At 37.1% G+C, this 22,205-nt stretch overlaps 4 protein-coding genes across 4 annotated transcripts; 1 reads left to right on the top strand and 3 right to left on the bottom strand.

Annotated features, from left to right (window-relative positions):
- Positions 1-1,188: 1,188 nt before the first annotated feature.
- Positions 1,189-1,791, bottom strand: LOC103963430 (ice-structuring protein 4-like). The gene has a single exon (XM_009376255.3). It carries the CDS (start codon positions 1,691-1,693, stop codon positions 1,304-1,306), a length of 390 nt encoding a protein of 129 aa, XP_009374530.2. The 5' UTR covers positions 1,694-1,791; the 3' UTR covers positions 1,189-1,303.
- A 2,133-nt stretch (positions 1,792-3,924) lies between these two features.
- Positions 3,925-4,367, bottom strand: LOC103963422 (dihydrolipoyllysine-residue acetyltransferase component of pyruvate dehydrogenase complex-like). The gene is given in 2 exon segments (XM_009376241.3): positions 3,925-4,170; positions 4,172-4,367. Coding segments are annotated over 2 exon segments (252 nt in total). The 5' UTR covers positions 4,285-4,367; the 3' UTR covers positions 3,925-4,031.
- Positions 4,368-8,798: 4,431 nt separating this feature from the next.
- LOC103965144 (cytochrome c-type biogenesis protein CcmE homolog, mitochondrial-like) lies at positions 8,799-10,099 on the bottom strand. The gene has a single exon (XM_009378163.3). It carries the CDS (start codon positions 9,976-9,978, stop codon positions 9,184-9,186), a length of 795 nt encoding a protein of 264 aa, XP_009376438.3. The 5' UTR covers positions 9,979-10,099; the 3' UTR covers positions 8,799-9,183.
- A 6,344-nt stretch (positions 10,100-16,443) lies between these two features.
- On the top strand, positions 16,444-21,976 carry LOC103963411 (zinc transporter ZTP29-like). The gene is made up of 12 exons (XM_009376229.3): positions 16,444-16,730; positions 17,663-17,721; positions 18,016-18,108; positions 18,369-18,443; positions 18,557-18,632; positions 19,049-19,104; positions 19,844-19,900; positions 20,434-20,474; positions 20,970-21,037; positions 21,173-21,229; positions 21,328-21,445; positions 21,631-21,976. Exons 1-12 carry the CDS (start codon positions 16,667-16,669, stop codon positions 21,674-21,676), a joined length of 810 nt encoding a protein of 269 aa, XP_009374504.2. The 5' UTR covers positions 16,444-16,666; the 3' UTR covers positions 21,677-21,976.
- Positions 21,977-22,205: the final 229 nt, after the last annotated feature.

The raw sequence follows: 22,205 nt of genomic DNA, 5'->3' as shown, positions 1-22,205 counted from the left end.
GAAGATCTCTATAAATACCCTAACTTGGGCATTGATCGGGCATGTCAATCGATGAATTAATCAATCACAACTGAAGATACATCTCTCTTATATTCTCTCTATGCTTAACATAGGCTCATTCTGCATCCATGCGGTCTACGCGCAAACATATCCATGGAGAACTCATCTCTTTAACTGCCCAACATAGCCTATTTACCAAGGATGGTTCATGATGTAGCACATATCAGACCATTCTTTCTTAGAACTACACTAGCGATTTGATTCTTCTTCCCGGAGATATGTAGGCATTCTGATTTAGATTTAAACACACCCCCCAGTTGTGTGACCATGATATCTAAGCCTATAACACATGGCACTTCGGGTGGCAAGAATGGCTGGAAAGCTTATAGCCCATGGAGCGCAGTTTGATAGCCTTAGTCCGATAGGCTAGGCTTAAGGCCTATTGAAGATACTACTTCCTAAGTAAGGAAACCCTAATTCAAGTAGGATATATTGAGAATTAAGCAACGTAATCATAATCCTAGTAGAATTAGATATCTCCTAGATAATCTCCCAATTTAATGGAGATTACTTTCCCTGCAAAGACTCTTAAGATCTCTATAAACACCCTAGCTTGGGTATTTTTCTAACAAATTCTTTAAGGATCCAAGACTTTATCCAGCCTCCCCTTTGACTCTGAGACGATACTTCATCTTCTCTAGACGACTACAACATAAATGTTCTCTCTGCACCTGGTAGATGCTCATCTTGCATACACACCGCTGTCACGCGAAAACATGTCCATGGATAATTATCTCCTTAACACCCTATCATAGGCTATTCGTTAAGGATGGTTCACGATGTATTGCACATCATGCCATTCTATCTTAGAACTACACTCATGGTCTGATTCTCCTTCCCGAAGATATGTAGAAGTTTTATTCTGATTCAAGTTTAACCTCTTATTCCCTTCGCTGAAGATCATGTGCAATTCCGACTAGATTTCGCCTACGGCTAAGGATCTACGCGTTTTTTGTTCCAACACCAATCAACCCCATTCACCGGAGATCATGGACAATTCTTACTTCCATCCGTAGATGTGCGATAATTTGGTTCCAACATATTGCACTAATTAAACTGGTGGAATTGCAAATGAAACAATCACATGATAAACAAAGAAAGATTAATAAACGTAGCCAAGAAGAATAATATGAGTAAAAAGCGTTATAGCTTCATTTATTGGGGAACATATTATACGCACACGCCCTAATTAAAAAGATGATCAAGTACTTCTCTCGTCCTATTTTATCACTTAATTAACAATTTAGTTCAAGTAAATGGCCAAGAAGGGCAAGAGTGAAGCTCCAACCAGAGATCCAACGGCGTTCATGTTGCTTCCACTACGTGCTGGAGCAGAAGCTTCAGGGCCAGCTGCGGCCGCAGCGGTGGGGGTGCTAGCGGGGGTGGCCGCAGAGGTTGTGGCTGCAGCGGGGGTGGCTGCAGCGGTTGTGGCTGCGGCAGGGGTGGCTGCAGCGGTTGTGGCTGTGGCGGGGGTGGCTGCGGCGCCCTTTACAGGTTCAGCATTGGCCGCTGCGGCGCCCTTTACAGGTTCAGCGTTGGCGGCTGCGGCGCCTTTTACAGGTTCAGCAGCCATTGCTGCGCTTATGCAGACAACAACTACGAGGACAACCAAGGCAATATTCTTCATGGCCATTTTGTGGGTGGCGTGTGGTCGGTCGAGGGATCGAAAACACGCCTTGTAATCGGATGTTTAGAATTTAGAGTATTGTATTGATCTCGTAGTAGTTTTAGCTGTCCTGAGGAAAATAGGGAGAGCCTTGGGGTTAAATAGCTTTGGAGTTTCTAACTATGGAGGAGCATTTTGGTTATTTTTGGAATAAATCTGTTGGGTTTTGTTTGAGGTAGGGAACGGTTCTTAGGTGCGTGTGCTTTGCATGAACAACGCCGCCTATAATGGTATAACAAAATAACAAATGAAATGCCACCTGTTTAGCTTAAATAGTTAGAGTGTTCCCCCTACTATCGAGTTATTTTGTTTGTATCTCTATTCTTTTATTATTTATTATAAAACTTGTTTGGAGTGCTTTTAAAATGATTGAAAACACTTTTAGTGAAAATATTTTAGAACCAATCCTTAGTTATAATGCAAGTAAATCCTGAAAAAAAAAAAGGTATTTAATATGCTTCTTGCGAAAACACTTTAAGTGATTTTAGAACCTAAAAATATTTTTTCTAGAAGTGCTTTCAGTAATTTTAAATGCACTTCCAAACGAGCCTATAACGTCTATCTCTATTCTCCCAATATAACTTGTATCTTAAAACTGCGAAGAAATTAATTAAAGATGGTTTTATGGATGGAAGATATTATTGACACTCTAAAAAAATCATTTTGTACTTCTCAAATTTATTTTTCTTTCTTAAATATACAAAATTAGAAGTGCATGTCTCATAATTTGTTAAACAAACCTACATATTGAACAAAAATGCACATTTATTTTTAGTTAAGGGGATTATCTTAAAACACTCACTTAACATACCCAAACTACTCTCTCACACACCCTCTTCATGTAACACAGTTCTGTAGTGCAGGATACAACAGTCTTGCTCTCCTAAGATTCTTATTTTGAGGATCAAATGCATATTAGCCACAAGATTATATTAGTTTTAGATCCAAAAGTTTAAAATATTTGACAACTTAATAAAACAAAACCAACTTAAAATTTATGAACCATAAAAAAAAATGAAAAAAATAAAACTCATTTTCTTGTTTTGTTTTATTAAGTTGTTAAATATTTTATGTCTTTGGATCTAAACTAATATAATCATGTGGCTAGTATGCATTTAGTCCTCATTGATTCTCAAAATGAAGACATTAGGAGAGTAGTACTCCACTACTCAGGTACAACAAACAGTGACTACATAAACCTTGCATTTTCAATACAAAACTACTAAAACAAGTTCAAGTATTCGGTTGCCTATGACATAAATTATATAAATTTGTAAAGTTCTGCCAAAATATTTTCGCGTGGCTTTACCTTGTACTTTCAGTGAGGGACTACTAAAAGAAGTTGAAATATCCATTCCTTATGATCGAAACTATAGACACATTTTGTTACATCTCAACCGAAATATCTTTATGTATTGGTTGTTTTCTCTACCAAAACTGTATCGTGGTTTTTAGTTTGGCCATTAGTATGACACTGTTAAACCTGATGTAAAATGAGAAAAATATGAATCGTGCCTCATGTGGAGGGTAGGTTTAATTACTTTGTTCAAAATGAAGCCATGTCTCGTGGTTTGGGGTTTGACCAATAATATGATATTGTCTGCCGAAAGATCTTCTTCGGCGTGTAATTATATGCACCTTTAGTGATTAGGGTTTACTTTGTTCTACAACGAAGGACGACAGCAAGTTTAGGAGCTTGAATAAAAATAGTCTTGAGATGTAGTTCTTACGTTGGATTATTTGTGGTGCATGTGTATTGAGAAAACAAAGTTTATGGTCAAACCGGATTAATGATTCCTATGATGAGATGATATTCGGAAGATAGTCCATGTGATAAACAAATTAGGATTTGAACTCTTGCGGTGAAGATTGATAGCAAATTTAACTCAAAAGTGAGATTTCTGTCAAATCTTAGTTAAGTATGAATAAAAATGTCCAACCACTCTTTCTTTTTGTTAACCTTCTCTCTCTTCCTCTCTCTCTCTCTGTCCTCAACTCTCTGATCTCCAGGCTCTCACACATTTATTCTTTCTGTTAACATTCCTCTCTTTCTCTTTCTAAATTTCGTCTCCGTCCATGGATTGATGTGCGCAAATTTAATTCTAACATATAGTACTAATTAAAATAGCGGAATTGCAAAATGAAGCAAACAGATGATAAAACAAAGAAAGATTAATAAACTTAGCCAAGAAGAATAATATGAGTAAGTAGCGTTATAGCTTCATTTATTGGGGAATATGTTACACGCACATCCTTTTTGATCAAGTACTTCTCTCTCATCCTTTTTGATCACTTGATTAACAATTTAGTTCAAGTAAATGGCCAAGAAGGACAACAGTGAAGCTCCAACCAAAGATCCAACGTCGTTCATGCTACTTCCATTAGGTGCTGGAGTAGAAGCTTCAGGGCCAGCTGTGGCTGCAGCGGCAGGGGTGGCTGCAGCTGGGGGTGGCTGCAGAGGTGGTGGCTGCGGCACCCTTTACAGGTGCAGCGGCCATTGCTGCGCTGATGCAGACGGCAACTACGAGGACAACCAAGGCAATCTTCTTCATGGCCATTTTGCGAGCGGCGTGTGGTCGGTCAATGAATCGAAAACACGCCTTGCAATTGGAATGTTAAGAGGCTTGTAGAAGTTTGTAGCTGTCCTGAGGAATATAGGAGGGCAGTGGGAGGTATATATAGCTTTCTATGGAGGAGGATTTTGTTATTTTTGGGATGAAATCTGTTGGATGTTGTTTGAGGTTTGGAAGGGTTAGTACGTACGTGTATGGTTTTGCATGAACAACGCCTACATGCATGGGTATAACAAACTAACAAATTAATTAAGTAATAAATACCAAGAATAGTGGAGGATATGACCAATATTATGGGTATTACCTATTTTGTACCATTGTATGTGAAGGTAACACCATGCATAATTACAGACTGAAAAATACAAGAAAGGTCACGTTTTTGTACGTAAAATTTGAGCAACACCAAATCCCTCTAGAGCCCAAACTTCCATTTCTCCTACCCGTTGTCCCCCTTGCTTGGCCCTTCCTCTAAGGGGTTGTTGTGTAACAAGTGCATAATGTCCACTGTAACAGTCCATGTATTTTATCATCAACTTGATGAATTAATTTCAAGATATAAGGCTTGAAATTAATTCATCAACGTCCATGTAATAAGTGCATAATGTCCACTAGAACGTCCATGTATTATATATGTACTATCTAATGTGTGGCCAATGATTATCTGATACTTAAATCTGTCAACAAGAATCACATTCAAATTGAATCGGCGTAATGTGAATCCGTTGATAATCAAATTATTGAATTCATAACATTTTATAGATCATCAACCTTAATTTATCAAATTGTGAACTATTAAGCATCAAATTCGTATAATTTATTGTGGGATTCTCTTAAGACCTAAACAAATTAAATCCTTAATAGTATGTGCTTAATTTTCTTGAAATGTTGGTATAGTTCTAAATACAGAAGAAAATTAGTAGTCTTTTTTGAAGAAAAACTTGGATAAGGATATCCAATCACATCATTCATAAAATATTTATGTCAAACATCAAATTATTGTATTTAAATTTCACTAGACCTCACATGATTTCACTCTGTGTGAGCTCTACCAAATATTTACTCCTATCTTTAGGGGTGAATCAAGAAATATTTCATGTGAAAACAAGTAATTTCACATCCCGGTCCGGGGCGGATCACTTCCCCGGCCTGCTCCACCATCGTAGCACGATATTGTCCGCTTTGGGCTTACCATTCCCTCACGGTTTTGTTTTTGGGAACTCACACGAGAACTTCCCGATGGGTCACCCATCCTGGGAATGCTCTCGCGCGCTACTCGCTTAACTTCGAAGTTCCAACGGAACCCGAAGCCAGTGAGCTCCCAAAAGGCCTCGTGCTAGGTAGGGATGGGAATATAAATTTAAGGATCACACCCCTGGGTGATGTGGGATGTCACAATCCACCCCCCTTAGGGGCCCGACGCCCTCGTCGGCACACCACGACCAGGGTTAGGCTCTGATACCAAATTGTCACATCCCGGCCCAGGGCGGATCACTTCCCCGGCCCGCTCCACCACCGTAGCATGATATTGTCCTTTTTGGGCTTACCATTCTCTCATGGTTTTGTTTTTGGGAACTCACACGAGAACTTCCCGATGGGTCACCCATCCTGGGAATGCTCTCGCGCGCTACTTGCTTAACTTCGGAGTTCCAACGGAACCCGAAGCCAGTGAGCTCCCAAAAGGCCTCGTGCTAGGTAGGGATGGGAATATACATTTAAGGATCACACCCCTGGGTGATGTGGGATGTCACAAGTAAACATTTGGGAAATTTTATTTAAACTCATCTAACTTCTTTTTACACCCAATTTAAATTTTAAATGTTAATTGTCTATTTTACCCTATTGCATAATTATTATTTAGTACAAAATGAAATTAATAATAAAAGTCAAATTTATCAATAGACCCACATACTATAATTAAACCCTAGCATCACCCTTTGTTTATCTTACGTTCATTCCGACTAAAACCCTAATAGCTCTGATAGAGAAAAACAAGTTTTTCTATTGATGGATGGTGATTTTGAAGTTTTTAATTCTCCACCTAAGGTATGACTCAATTTATGGATATTTTGTTTGTTTGCTTCTTCTTTGGATTAAATTTCATACTTTTTATATTATATGGTATTTGTTACTCTGCTGTCTGTATGGGTCTCAAAACACCAGTGCAAGGACTTTTGATTAGTACTACAAAGACATAAAACTTGATTCTTGGTGCAAATAAAGATTGCTCAACCTTAACCACAAACTAGCGGGTGACATATCTTGCACTTTTTTTATTCGAAATAGCTCCAATTTGTTTATTAACAGCAACAAAACACTCAGCCCTATGTCACTTCAAAGTTTCTTAAAAAGTACATGAAAATGCTCGATTTAAAAAGGACTTAACAATAACATTCTCTTGGCAAATTCAAGTCTATGGAATGATCTCTTGGATCCCAAGTCCATGGATAGGTTGTGGTAGCAGAAAGAAAAAAAGCAGTCATGGAAATGCTAGTCCTATACAACATATGCAATTATAGAGGGGCAAATGATGCCTCTTTGAAGAAAAAAAAAAAACATTCAATTAGAGATTTTATTTTATAAAAGGAATAAGTGTAAAGATACTTTTACATTTTGAATTAGGTTTGAGATAGTAGTTTAGGTAATAAATTTGAGTTTAAAGAGATATTAATTCTTTAATAAAAAATAATATAGATGAATAAAGTAAATTATGTGTAGAAATAAATTAAATGAGTTCAAATAAAATTTCCTTAAACATTTTCCTTCATTTATCTTTCCTTTGGTAAAGTATCATTTTTGAAGTTTCTTTACTCAACGGTCTAGATATTGCCACCCTATACAACAAAGACAACAACCGACCAATAGAGCCGTTATGGGGACCACAAAAGGAACAAAAGGCTGACACGTCACCTTCCAATCATGGGGCCACACAACATAACGGGAGAGTAACGTTACCATCCTCGTACTCATATTTTTGTTTGAAAAGTTTCAAAGTTTAATTACAAATAATTAAAATTAAAACGGTCTATAAATACATTTCTCAGAGTCCCTCACCTTATTCAGTCAGCCTGAGAGACACACACACACACACTCTCTCTCTCTCTCTCTCTCTCTCTCCCTCTCCTTACAGTTCGCTTAATCCATTCTCTGTTCCTCTCTAGAAATGGCGCAAGTTAGCATCTGCAAAGCTGTGTTCTTGATGGCAATCGCCATTGTGCTCGTCTCAGTTACAGCTCAGGATAGCGCGCCGGCACCATCACCGGCATTGGACGCTGGAGCCGGAATTCCAGTGACCATTTCCAGCGCTTTTGTTTACTCTTCGTTGCTGCTCTCTCTCTTTGCTCTGCTGCGGCATTAGGGAGATTTGAGACTGAGATTGCTATTTAATTATTGTGGTATTTTCTGTATCCTTTTGGAGATGGATTTCATCATTTGTTATGGTTGTTATATTGCTTCATCATAATATATAATACAGTACTGGTCTGAATGTGCTATTTTTGGCCTTCAAATTTGCATTTCTAGAGCCAACGGCCGCGGTCTAGCGGCCATGGCCATCTCTTTGGCCCGATCTGACAGCGTATACAAGTCTCAAAAAGTTGATCGGTATTTTGATTAACCACTTGAAAACAATATTCTACCAATTAATTTGAAGTTCAGAAGCTACCTTAGACGCAATGCCTACTTTACATTTGACATGCCTGCTCACAAGTTCATAACCTACGGGCAAGTAACAGCAGAACTTGCGGCCGGAGTCCACTTGAGAATGTTAAAATCAAGCACCCTAAAGTATTCATATTTCTAACAAAGGCAATGGTGTCGTGTAGGGGAATTCTTACTTGAATTTCCCGTTGTGTAGACCAATAGCAATTCTAAACTTCTTGTTGATCTCAAATATTTCGGATTTTTCTGATCCCCTACAAGTTTAGAATCGCCATTGGTCTCGACAACAAGAAATTCCAGTATATGGCTACCACAATGTAGCCAGTATACAAGAATCTCCGACACAGCCTTTGCCATTGTTAGAGCTCAGCTCAACCAAGAATCAGTACAAATATTTCAGCTTTTGTTGATCCTCTTAACTCATCATCCAGCAATATATAACTAATCCTTGAAGGTGGGTTGTCGAAAAAAGCGACCACCAACATCCATATCTTGATGAATGATTTCTACGTTCAAACCAATAACTTTGGCTGGCTTAGTATTTCTAGAGTTTCAAGTTCGGGTTGGACTTAAGTTCAACTTCTTGATGGCGGCTGGTGCCCAGCCTCCATAGTACAGAGTGCGGGAAGCTAAACCTTAGACAAATTCTGAGAAGTAGCTTAGTGTGTAACCCAAACTATGCTCAAACCATTCATACTAATACAACACAACAGATGCTTCAAAGAAACCAAAATGTATGCCACGATAACAACCTGTTCAGACAATTCATAACAAATCAGCGAACCGTGTTGCTAAAAGATCTTGAATGTAACACAAAGGAGAAGAAACCACATTCATCTCTCTGTTCTCAACAATATGAAACATCTCAAATTCAAATTCACAAAGTTATCAGATTCATACAACTCCTGCCAAGAATTTCAATTTCGCTCTGCCGCCATTCCCATTAATGGCATTATTGATTTCTAAATCGAAATGAAAAACTAAAGAATTCAACGGTGAAATTATATCACTACAACAAGAAAATTCGAAACTTTAAAGCCTCAAATTTCCAAAAATTCAACTCTTTTCCTAAGCATCAATGCCTATTCCCTCACCTAAAGATCAATCCTTTTGAATCAATCATCCAACTATGAACTATCCAAGTATAACCCGTTTCTGCAATCATGTATACTAACAAAACCGAAATATAACCGAAAAAAGATATAAAATTTAACTCATACCCATCAACTACTCGCTCTTAGCATCTTTACCATCTTTAGCATCTTCATCGCCACCGCCACCGGCCTCCTCCAGCTTCTTCTTATTCTTCTCAATCGCGGCGGCGACTTCACCCGGCATGTACTTCTCGTCATGCTTGGCCAAAACCTCCGTGGCGGCGAAATAGCACTCGCCGGTCCTCGCCTTCTCCGATATGCTTTTCGTCGAAATCTCCTTCCGAATTTCATCCGTGAAAGGCTTCACAAATCCCTCCACCACCACCGAGTGACCCTCCCGGAACAAATCGGGCAATGATCCCTTGTACCGGACCAAGATATCGGTCATCAAATCGGTGACGACGAACTCCATCTCCGGCGAGGAGGACGGCTGGACGACGCTGCCTTCGAGGACCAGGCCGCCGACCCGGAACTTGCTCTTGCTTGGGTTTGCGGAGTACTTCTCGATTGCGTCGGTTGGCGTGACGTAGAAGACGAGCTGGTCTTGGAAGCTGTTGAGGACAATGACAACGAATCCGGCGATGCAGCTGAAGGTCAGAGCGTAGGTCCAGAGTCGGCGGGTCTGGAGCTGGCGGGCGCGGGCACCGATGTCGACGGGTTTGGGGCGGGTCGGGCCGCGGCGGGCGGTGGAGAAGAAACGGAGAGTGAAGGGAAGGTGGGGATTTGATGGAGGGTGGAGATGAGGGTTGGAGAGTCGGGAGAAGATAAACGGTGGAGATTTGATGGCGTGGTGGTGGATCGGGGTTGTGGTTCGGAGGAGGTGGGATTTGAGGCGGAGGGCGATGCGAGTGGCCATTTGGAATTCCATTTTTTAATTTTCTCGAGAAAGTGATGAAAAATTAGGTGGAAAAGTGAGGGCGGCCGTCTACGGGTTTAGAGAGGTAGAAGAAGCAGCTTCGATCTTCAACTATGGCAGCGTAGAGGGGTGTTTTCTGTGGTTTCCGGAGGGATATGAAGGGAATTTGGAAAATTTAATTAAAAAGGTCATTTTGAAAGTTTATTACTTTCCGCAAAACTTTTTTATTTTATTTAAACTACCTTTAATAAAGAGTGTTGTTATGTTAATGTAACTGGTTAACTTAGATATCGTTTGAAATTTATTTTAAAATAACTTAAAATGCTTTCGATAAAAGTGTTTTTAAGTTTCAAAAATACTTGAAATATCTTTTAAAAGAAGTATCTCGTAGAAAGCATTTAAGTACTTTTTATTAAAACTAGTTTTAAAATTACTTTCTTTAAAAACATTTTTAATTATTTTAAAAATATTTTCAATGAAGAACACATCTTGTAAAACCATTTTTTAGTATAATATAAAAGTCCAGAATTGCGTGGAGCCACACGGTTGAAGACTTGTGGAAAAACGAGGATGTCAATTTGGAATCTCTATTGTTGAACACAATTGATCGAGCATTTTAATTTTCAACTTTGTAAACGGGAAGGCATAAGACAAATTAATTCTCAACTTGGGACTGTATTCTATTGAGATTTAAAATATTTTGATTGAGTCATAAATTCGTGGATTTAAATTGATTTTTAAAGGCTCTTATGTGAATTTCAAAGTGAAATTTAATAGAATTTGTGAGACTTTAATAAGAAATATTAATGAATTAGATGAATTCTCATGAATTTTAATCTGAATGAGGATTGTTTTCGGATGAATTCCCGAGATCTTCCAATTGTGTTCATTTATCATACATAGTGCGTCAGTTTTCGTCAAGTATTGTTTATATTTAATTTTAAATAAAACAATTTACAATGATTTTTAACCGCACGATGTACGATGAACGGATGTGATTGGAGGATTTCTGGAATTCTTTCAAAAGAGAATCCGGTAAGGATTCTCATTCTACCTCTAAAGGCATCTAATGGTAAATTTTTGCTACATCATTAATCGTCAATACACATTTTTTGCTATTGTTTGGTCAATAACCCTGTTTTTTTTTATCTTTTGATTTTCTTCCACTGCTCTTCATATACTTGTCATGAGTTTCCATATCTCGTCCACCACCCTCTCTCTCCAGTTTATCATCCAAAATCAAAGGTACAAACCAATATCCAAAATGAGATGCACAACCATTTTTAAACTTAGAGGTGAAAAAACATGGTTTTGTGTTTAGTCGTTTAATGATTGGAGGGATAAGCAAACTACTTGATTGCTCAATTAGGTTGGAAGACTTGTATTCAGTTTTCGCTGAATGAAAAAACTGAGCTGAGGAAAGCTCTATGAGTCATTGAAACGACATCATGAGGGCCTTTGATCTATCAATAGGGGGAGCAAAATACAAATTTTGCTTTCCTTTACCATATGAAGAAAGAAAGAAATAAGAGTCGAAGTTTGCTGGTTCAGTTTGGCTCATTTTGGCTCATTTTTTAATATGTTGTATCTTATCATGTTTGATCCATCTGTTGGTATAACATATATGTCTTCTAATAATAGCCAATCAAGAAGCCAAAGCTGGAGCCAACCCAGCACACCAGGCGAGGAATCCCTTAGCTGAACATAAAGATGAAGAAATAGGGAGACTGAAGAGATAAATTTTGAGTTGGTGGAGGTAATCATTGTCATGTGTTGGTCGACCATAGAAACGCGACGATGAAAATGGTGGTGGACGTGGTTGATATGGTATGGAGAAGGAGAGAAAAAGAAAGAAATACAAATCCATCAAAACCTTAGTGTGTGTGTTAAAATTTGTTGTGGCTTAATTTACACTATGAAATTCTATGTACTCCTCAGAAAATCCAAAATCCTTTAAAATCAATGATTTTCTTTAATACATATGGACTTTTACGAATTCATTTGAAATCCTTATTGAATACACTAGAATTTCTATGAATTTTTATAAACTCCTTTAAAATTCTAAATATATACCCTACTACTTTCAGAAACTCATTTAACATATCTATTGAGTCTAATTAGATCTTAAACTTCTTTACAATCTAAATTGAATACATTACCTTAGTTTCCTCCAGTATCCCAAAATTTTCCAACGAATCAATAAAAAGAAGAATTTTCTGCCTTAACCTTATCAAGCCTCTTACATTTTCTCGTAGAAAAAATAAATTCCCACCTTGATTTTCACCAAGTGTAAAAATCTAACTAGCTTTGCACTCATAGGAAGTAACATTTCATGCCAATTATCATACTCATGATAGAAGAATGATAAATAAGTTCACTCATTTTATGTGGTCCCTTGTAATTCAATCTGTAACCAATCTAATGTGCATACCTTGCTGTTGAAGAATATGTTTAATTTTCCTTTTCCAATAGATATCCATACTCAAAAAACTCCCATGATCTGGTAAAGTGTCTTTCTAGGCTCTAGCCACGAACAATTGAGTAATTTTATTTATTATTTTATTGTCAAGATAACTTCATTAATGATGAGAAATTTTGGAAACCAACAATCTCGTCACGTGTTCGTGCAGACGCAGACGCAGACACAAAAAACATCTCTAATTCCACCCCTTGGTTTGCCATGCTAGCTTTGATCCATTGTTTGTGGGATATCACCTCGCCAGGCTCACTTACTAGTCACCACCAAGTTGGACCGATTAGACCGAAAGAGGAGTTGCTAGACTCACTACCTAGTACGCCAAATTTCAATCATATTTTATTGTTTAGTTACAAAGTTACTTATTACGTTCAGTAAATGAATGAATGGTTGGATTACATGAACTACATCTGATGGTTAGAAAAAATATTAAAGTAGGGATACATACGGGTGAGAGAAAATAAAAAAAAATGTAAATTATTTTCTAGAGAATTATATTATTGCCTATAATTATAATTATATATATATATATATATTATATTTAAAAAAAATGGGGGGTCTTTGGTGGGGGTGAGCTATGCGGGCCTACTTCGGCTACCCTTAAGCACGCCCTTGGAGAAATACGTGAGGTCAAAATGGAAGTCTAAAAATCATTTCCCGTAAGATATATTGTTTACGGTATTCCTAAAAGGTTATTTTGAACTTAAGGTATGTCTTTTAATCTTTAGGAAGGATGAAGTCAAATTGGGAACTACGCTTGAATTACAATTATTTTGCACCAAATACCTAAATCTTGAATATCGTAAGGTCATTTACAATAGTGTGATACTAATATATTGAACTCATCATAATCATAAATTTTTAGTGGACCAAAAAATTTGAGCGTGATACTAATATATTGAACTCATGTGTGTGATTTATTACACTCATGAGTGTGATATCAACTCTTTAACTCACGCTAGTGTCTCACTAGTGTTACAGGTATCAAACTCAGGTCGCCCGATTCATATATATAGGTATCATACTTACTTAAACTACTATTAAAGGCCTAAGATGAGTTAAAAAATAAGACAAATGAGTGCGAATAGTAACACTCTCACAAAAACAACAACTCTGGTTCAAATCCTTCTCACCTATCTTAGTGTAGCTTAAATACAGAATATCACGTTAATCCGAAACAAAACATATAAGCAATATTGTAGTCTTATTTGTGTATACTCGTGTAGAGGAGCACATTGACTCTGATTAATTTGACCACACTCACATCTGCATAAGAGAAAAAAATGGAACTCGGTGCATACAAAACGATCCTAAAAAGAGTGTGGTTAACATGACTCTAATTAATGTAAATGTTGTATCCTAAAACTAGATTATTTAGATTTACAAACATAAAACGATCACAAAAAAGTGGGTATTCTCACTCAAATATTAATTGAAAATGTCACTTAGTACTACAGTCTAGTGGTATTTCTCTTCATTTGTAAGCAAGCTTTTAAAAGACGCTAGGACGCTAGTTAGCGGCGGGCTGGGGCCTAGCCCCTAGGCGGCGCCTAGGTGGACTAGACGGGCGCCTAGGTGGACTAAGCAGATTTAATTAAATCTATTATATTTCGTGTAAATAAATGTATGTTTATACTTAAAATATATATGATTTCATCATAAATTACAAAATGATGGAAATCCAATTAGTCAAAATACTTATATGTGTGTGTGTACAGGTAATGTAAGAATTTTAAGTACATAATTTGAAAAAAAAGAAAGATAATAATATATAATATATTTGTTTAATAGTGAAGTAGGTAACTTTTTTTTAATATAATTAATAAGCCTAGTGCTAATGGTGGAAATCCATCTGACAGACAGAAGGGAGTGGCTTTTGACGCCTTGGAAATCGGCAAGGCCTTTATTTTGGGGTTTCTTGTTTCCTCTCCCTTCTATTCTTCTTCGATTGCTCCGCCTGATTCCCCATCTTCTCTACCTAATTTTCATCTTCTTGTTCTGTATAATTTTCCAAAACCTAATCATGAGTCCAGTCAAATTCCTCAAGCACATCAAAGAAATCATCTTCAACGAAGAATATATGAAGTTTCCAAGACAAAGTTCTTGGTTTTTTTTTTTTCTTTCTGCAATTGCATCATTATTCTGATTCCTTCTACAGATCTTTCTCACACTTTCTCGGTTTCTCTTTTCAAATTTTATGTTGTCACCCTCGCGGTGTAGTGAAACGGCGAAACGTATAATATTTTAATAGAACCACCGTGGAGGCCGCTTAGCTCGGCTCCTAGCCCGCCTAGTCGGCCGCCTAGGCACCGCTTAATACCCTTGCCGATTTACTAAAAGTTTTTGAAATAATCACGGCGACGGCCCGACGCCCAAGGCCTAGGTGGTCGCCCAGATCGCGTTTTAGAACACTGTTTGTAAGTGAAAGGTTTTAGGTTCGATTCTCATCAAAGGTGAATTGGAACCATATTATTGACATTGATAGTCCATTGTGAGGCTTAACCCACTCCCCCACTATAAATAGTATCTTTTGCTCAAAAACTATTAATTAAAAATGTTCATGACAAATGAATAGAAGATGAGTGAAGAAATAAGACAAATGAGTGCAAATAGTAACATTCTGACAAAAAAGAACAACGCAGGTTCAAATCCTTCTCAGTTTGTCTCAGTGTAGCTTAATATAGAATATCACGTCAATTCGAAACAAAAGGTACAAGTACTATTCTACACTAAATTATGAATACTCGTATAGAATAGCATATCGACTCTAATCAACGTGATTATACTCACATTCAATGTTCTAAAAATCGGCCTAGGCACTGGACGGATGGGCGGTGGGCTTTTGTGACGATTTTAGGAAAAATGTTCCATTAATTGAAGAGGATCTAGGCGGCCCTAGGCGGAGCTAGGCGATGCTAGTCGTTCCTCGTCTCTTTGCTTTGCGTCTGTGCAAACTGACCCGTTGATCTCTGTCACCACCGACGAAGACGTCGACAACATGATGGAGGAGTACGACCGCATTGCACATAATCAAAATTTAAAGTCAGTGTGGCTTCGCCTCTTTCCCAGAACTTCTGTACATGAAAACGGAGAATTACCGTGGTGGATTAGAAGGAGTGATAGAGGAAGATGTGCGGATGAGAGATGGAGGGTTAGAGGGAGTTGTTTTGATTTGTTGTTTTCAAGAAGAGAAGAAGATAGATGGTTGAAGAGAAGAAGATAAAAGGTTGTCTTGGTAACAGATAGAGATTAGGCAGCAGGGAAAATCGGGAAAGGGGAAAAAATGCATAGTTTTGTGTGAAAGTCCACCAGCCTTATTTTCAAGAAGAGAATAAGATAGAGGGTTGAAGAGAAGAGATAGAGATTAGGCAGCAGGGAAAATCAGGAAAGGGGAAAAAGGCCTTCTTTTGTGTGAACGTCCACTAGCCTCAGAATAAAAAAACATAAACAATAATTACCCACTATCAACTAATAGATGTATTAGATAAATTATTTAGATAATACTTTATTATTTGTTTTGTTTTGTTTTGAAAACAACGTTATATTATATTCTTATAATATAATATTTTATTATTTTTTCTTTTTAAGACCAGACTATATTATACTCTTGCAATATATATGCATATCTTTTTCAAAAATAGCGTATTACTCAATGTTTATTTATCTATTATATAGTAAATTTAACTAATTTATATCATATATATAATTATTTTATTCAAATCCGTCAAGATCTCTGTTTGCCGTCCAACTAATGCCTAAGCGTTTTTAAAACCTTACCCACATCTGCATAAGAGAAAAGAATCCAAACTCATGGATACGAAACACAGATTTCTTCTTTGGTGATAGGTAATCTAGGTATTGATTCTGGCGTGAAGCACTTTACATTACAATACTAGCCAAGGGCACTAGCCCTTAAAATATAGGAATTAGCACTTCCATTGAAGTACGGATTGGATGATCGTATAATACAAGCCAAGGTTAGGTATAAACTACCAAAGTAGAGAAAGAAACTCAATTGTTCTGTTCTATTCTCTCCTCTCTACGAAACGTCTCTTTCCTCCACTACACAAAATTGAAAATTCCCTCTCCCCTCCTCTCTCTCTCCTCTCTCTATATAAACCATTTCAGCTCCAGTGTTTTTCATTTTACGCTCAATTCAGTCATAATTCCGTCAAACTCTTTTCAACCCAAAATTCTTGGAGCTTTTTTGGTCAAAGCTCCTCCATGGGATATCAGGTTTTGGTGGCTCTCGCGCTGTCACTCGTGGGTGGACTCAGTACTTCATTCGGTGAGTACATAAAAACTCGTGCTTGTTCATGCTCTGCTACAATTTCAACTGCCCATTTCAGCAATTTCAAATTTGAATTACCCCATTTATTTGAATTTTGTTTTTCTTGTTTCGTTCGTGTAGAATGGTTTTCCACATTGGCTTCTGGGTTTATCTTACTCTCAGTTTTGAGGTTGAAAGCAGCAAGCTTTGTGCGAGGAAAATCTAATGAAATCTTTAGGGGAAGGGTGGGATTGTTTATAGGCTTCAACGTATATATTTCTATCCTAGAATCCACTAAAATCCACAGTTTAATGAAATCCCATGAGCTCTATAACTTTTTTTACTACACCTAGATTTGTGTACACTTGCTTAAAATCCATTAAAATGCTAATTGACTGTATACGGATAACATGGACGTTGAGAATGTCTTTTAAAATTCTGATTGACTACCCTAGGATTTTAAGTTCCTAATTTGACTACACCCCCTTGAAATCTTTTGATGGAAGTGTGATAATGAATGCATTGTTGAGGTTGCTAAATCAGCTTATTATAATTTCGATTACCGGGCGAATTGACTCCATCGAGTTGTTGTGGAATTGAGGTTTAATGGTATAATATATGATGCTGGAATTGATAGGATAGACAACTATCGAAATGCAGCTCAATTTACTATATTTTTCTATAAAGGTTTGATTTTTTAGAGAAATTTGACTCCATCAAGTTGTTGTGAAATTGAACAAAATGAATTTTAAGGGTGTAATTGGTTATAATGAAATTGCTAGGATTTGTTCCCATGGTTTTTAGGCAAGTTTTTGGTATTGGTCATGGTTCGAATAAGGATTTTGATTTATGGTTTTTGTGGAATTTCTTAATTTATCATGTTCACCTCGATGCTTAGTTGATCAGCTTATGTTATGGAGCCTAATTATAAGTCTTGGAATGTGAAACAGGTGCACTTTTAGTAATTGTCAATGAGACTCCGAATTTGAAGATGCTCGGGCTTTTACAGGTACTCTGATTTCATCTCAAATTTTGAATTTTCTTTCTTTCTTTCTGTCTACTAATGTCATTGTTTTCTTTCTTTTAAAGAATCAATCAGCCTATTGACTTCATTGCTTACATGTCCTTCTCTCTCCCAGCCGATATTTACGTGTCACCGTATTTTACTCAACCAGAAATTTAACTTAACAAAATCCATCTTGACATTGATGCCATTTTCATGATCCTTTTAACTTGGTGTTATAGTCAGGATATGCTTAGAGGCAGTATGATCCATCTAAACCTCTGAATGTTCTCTATGCAGGGTTTTGCTGCAGGTCTGATGCTAAGCATATCACTCCTAGATTTGGCTCACAATGCTATCAACTCAATTGGTTTTTTAAAAGGCAATCTATGGGTAAGCCATGTACTTCAATCTTCATCTGAATTTATAGCGGAGCCAGGAAGTTCTCAATGGATAGGCTACTTTTTATTTATTTGGTTGGAGACAATAAATATAGGTATATTTTCTGCAACAGCTACTTGGGCTATTCCTCATGGTAGCCACCCCTAGCTTCGCCGTCGAATTCTGATTCACTCTGATTCGAATGCTCACTTTTATGACATTTATTGTCCCCCATTTCTCTAAGAATAAGTTAGAATTTCTTGGTGTTGCAGTTTTTTGGAGGTGTCATATTCTTTGCTATCATTGCCAATTTTATTCCAGAACCAACTCTTGCTCCTGTTTCGAAGGTAGTGATTATCTCTTCTCCTCCTACTTTAGCATGTTGTGGATACCTTAACATATGACTGGGGATCACACTTTGAAAGCATGTCTGACCGTGTGACGATATACTTAACAACAGAAAGATGAAGGAGGCAAGGACACTTTGAAAAAGCATCGCCGACAAGTTTTATTCAGTGGGATAGTAACAGCAATAGGTATTACCATGCTTAAATCACCTTCCATACAGTTCTTCGAATTAGAAAATGAAATTAAATCTTCATTTATCTGTAGAATTGGAAATATTAGTTAGTTTTTGCATGTTTGTAGTCTAAAAGTGTGCATGATAAATTAAATTTGTGGTACTCAGTTCTGTAATTAGCAAAGCCTATTTATGTCTTTGCGTGCATACAAGAAGAATAAAACCCACCCCTCTACCATTCCACCCACATCCCAACCTACCCAAGGCCTAAGGGTGTTTTATGTCATTTGCAAAATTTGAAAGTCTTAGTTTCTGGAGCTTTTTTTTTTTACTTCTCAAGTAATAAAGTCTGAGCAAATGTTTTTGAGAATTATACTTGATTTGTATACTATATTCCTTCTGAAGTGGAATATCCGGTCAATTGACTTGCAGGCATAAGTTTACACAACCTTCCAGAAGGAATGGCCGTGTTTCTTGGATCAATGAAGGTAACTCAAGCTTAAGCTTTTCATGACTTGGATTCGGAGTATTGAGTTAACTCTAGTTTGAATTATATATATGGAGTCATGCTCATTTTATTTCGAGTTATATGTTCTATATTTGATTTAATATAAACTTATAAATTATGTCTAAAAATAGAGTGAGGTTTCTATGACCACTAAATCATTTGTTGTCAACATCTTTACTAACTATTTGGTAGTCTTCATGACCTAAATCAGATCTATCATTATGTAAGATACCAACTAGTTGGTGAAACATTCTTCTTTTCTTCTTTACAATGCATTTTTAGCTTTATTGTCAACAAATTAATATGCTCCTGGACACTCTGCAGCTGCTAAAAATTTTAATGTTTCCTGGAAATATGATGCTTTCTTCTTGAAGCACAATTTCTGAAGTTGCGGCGTCTAGTTTGGAATTTTTAGAGCTAGTCTTTTTTGTGATCTAAAACAAGTCCAAATTGATTAGATGCTTGATTGATCCTGATTTATACGTATCTTTTTTCATGGATTTATATGTTAGTTGACATTGCTAATTATGTGTGTTCCTTGCACTTATTATTCTTGCATGTTTTCTAGTGCATATTACTTACAATTTGCATAGCCTTTTCATCTATGGGATTGGTGGTTATAAATGGAGCAAGAATAGTTTACTATCTGTTTGAGGACTATAATATCTGCTGATGCTAATTGTCGTATGCAATTCTTGCTTGTTCATAATTCATTGTAGGGCCTTCGTGTTGGTGTGAACTTGGCCTTGGCCATTGCCTTACACAACATCCCAGAGGTATATTCCCTATATCTTGTATCGTGCGTATTCCTCTAATTGCTCGCACTCTGCCCTGGATTAAAGTAGCACATAATTGTTTGTACCTTCCAAGGTCTCCCACTTTCCATATCAACAATGGCTGGACTGGTGATTTTGGTAATATAAGAACTTATTCCTTTGCTGATAAGGAGACGATCTTTGGAACCTATGGAACTAATGTCGACTGCAAGAATAGTGCACACATCTACAGAAAGAAATTGAAATATAAAGGATGGCAGATTGCATTTAACATTTCAAAAACCTATCAACTGCTTTCTGAGTTTCAAAATGAAAGACTAAATATTCTTTAAAAATTGTCTGCCTATATATGTTGGTGATGAATAGTATCAAGCTCTAATTGTTGTTAGACTTTAGGTCTATAGAGTGTGTGATCAAAATTGTAGACTATTTGGAAAACAAGGGATTGCTTTAAAGTTTGAGTTTGGACATCTATTGTTGTAGAACTATTACTGTTATAATGTCACTACATCTGATAACTTTCGCTTTTCTAGGGTGTTGCTGTTGCGCTTCCTGTTTATTTTGCAACACAGAGGTAAGAATATATGAAGGCATCGTTAGTTCAGCATTTGAAGTACTTATGAATTGTGGGGAAACAATGGATTTGATTTTTTTTTCACTGTTATTTTAAAATGACCATTAACTATCTTTGAGAAGCCCGAAGCAGACAATAATACTTTAGAAAAGGTAATAGTGGAGGAGTACTGATGTCAAGGGTATGGTTATGGTGAATTCATTGAACATAGTGAAGGTAGTTATGGTGTTGGCCGTGCTGTAGGATTTCATTATTTAAGGTGGTGACAGAGAAGGCAGTGCTGATGGGTGAGGGAGCGATGGAATGATAGTTCTGCCATTGTTGTTCAGGAGTAGTGTCGACAATGTTGGTGTCCATTTCAGGACAGGACCTTTAAGCCTTGTTCACTTTCTAGAGCAATTATTACTTCATAAGTTTTTGTTAAGCCTGTATAGCTTGAAAACTTTATGAATCTTATGGTAAGTTATTAAATGGTGGGTTTTCTGCATGTTCCAGCAAATGGCAGGCATTCAAGTTGGCAACGCTTTCCGGTTTAGCTGAGCCTTTGGGTGTCGTAATTGTAGGTATGTGAACTGTCAAATAAACCTTTAGATATCCTTCTTTTACTAGTCGTAATCAGAACGCTGGATTTGGATTAAGCCCTTGAGTCCTCAAAATTCTTGAAGGAAACTTGTTAATGGTTTTCACTTCTGCTGCAGCCTATCTATTCCCAAGCAGCTTGAGTCCTGAAATTCTTGAAGGCCTGCTCGGATCAGGTTTGTAAATTAATGATGATTTAAAATGTCTCAACCAAAAAACAAAGAAATAGTTTTTATGAAAATTGTAGTTACCACGTATTTTTGTTGTGGCGCAGTTGGTGGAGTGATGGCTTTTCTAACTCTCCATGAGATGCTGCCCTTGGCTTTTGATTATGCGGGGCAGAAGCTAGCCGTCAAGGCAGTGTTTTTAGGAATGGCCTTCATGTCTGCAAGGTAATACTGATGTTATAGTGTCGGGGCCTCGTCGAAAGAGGAGATCTTTAAGGAGGAGTTTTTCAAAGTATTTCATGTTTAATTTATATCAATATCTAGAACTATAAGGGTTAGAGCCTCTGAGGGTGTGACATTACAAGTCTAATATCTCCTTACATAATACTTTCCTTTTGCCTGTTTTGCAGCCTTTACTTTCTTGAAATCAGCCTACCACAGGAGATGAGCTTTTAGCTGTAATCTACGGGTCTTGTCCAATGTTATTCTCGTCTTGTACAACTCGGTACTGCCACGATAAGTAACTGGTGCTGGATACCGTACTGAGTTCAGATCGCCGTTAATAGATCATACGGTTTCTATTGAGAGATCTAAACCAGTCACAAGTTAGTTACAACAGTAAATAGTTAATTGTGGTATTTGTGTAATTAGTTGAAGAAGATAAGGGTACTGATGTAATGAGCCTCTGTGGCTATATATATTCCTGTGTACTGTCAATTAAGCTTATCAATGAAAATATCCCTTTTTAACAATTTCTACATGGTTTCATTGCCAACCGCCTCCCGGCATTCCTCGATCCTCCATTTCTTCTGCTCAGTTTCTCTGATTTCTGTTCAAATTGATCGAAGTTCTTCATTGATTTGGTATTCTGATCACTGTTCTTGATCTGTAATGGCAGTTTTTGAGTCGGTAATATCTTGATTCTCTTCTTCTCACCATCTTCATTTCTTGATCGATTTATTTCTTTCTCGATTGATTCCTTGAT

This window comes from the organism of the source record quoted next, unplaced genomic scaffold (assembly GCF_019419815.1).
Source record: "Pyrus x bretschneideri cultivar Hongxiangsu unplaced genomic scaffold, Pyrus_bretschneideri_v1 Contig5, whole genome shotgun sequence".
Lineage (NCBI taxonomy): Eukaryota > Viridiplantae > Streptophyta > Magnoliopsida > Rosales > Rosaceae > Pyrus > Pyrus x bretschneideri.
Note: the sequence above shows the minus strand (reverse complement) of the source record. Positions and strands in the feature narration are given on the sequence as shown.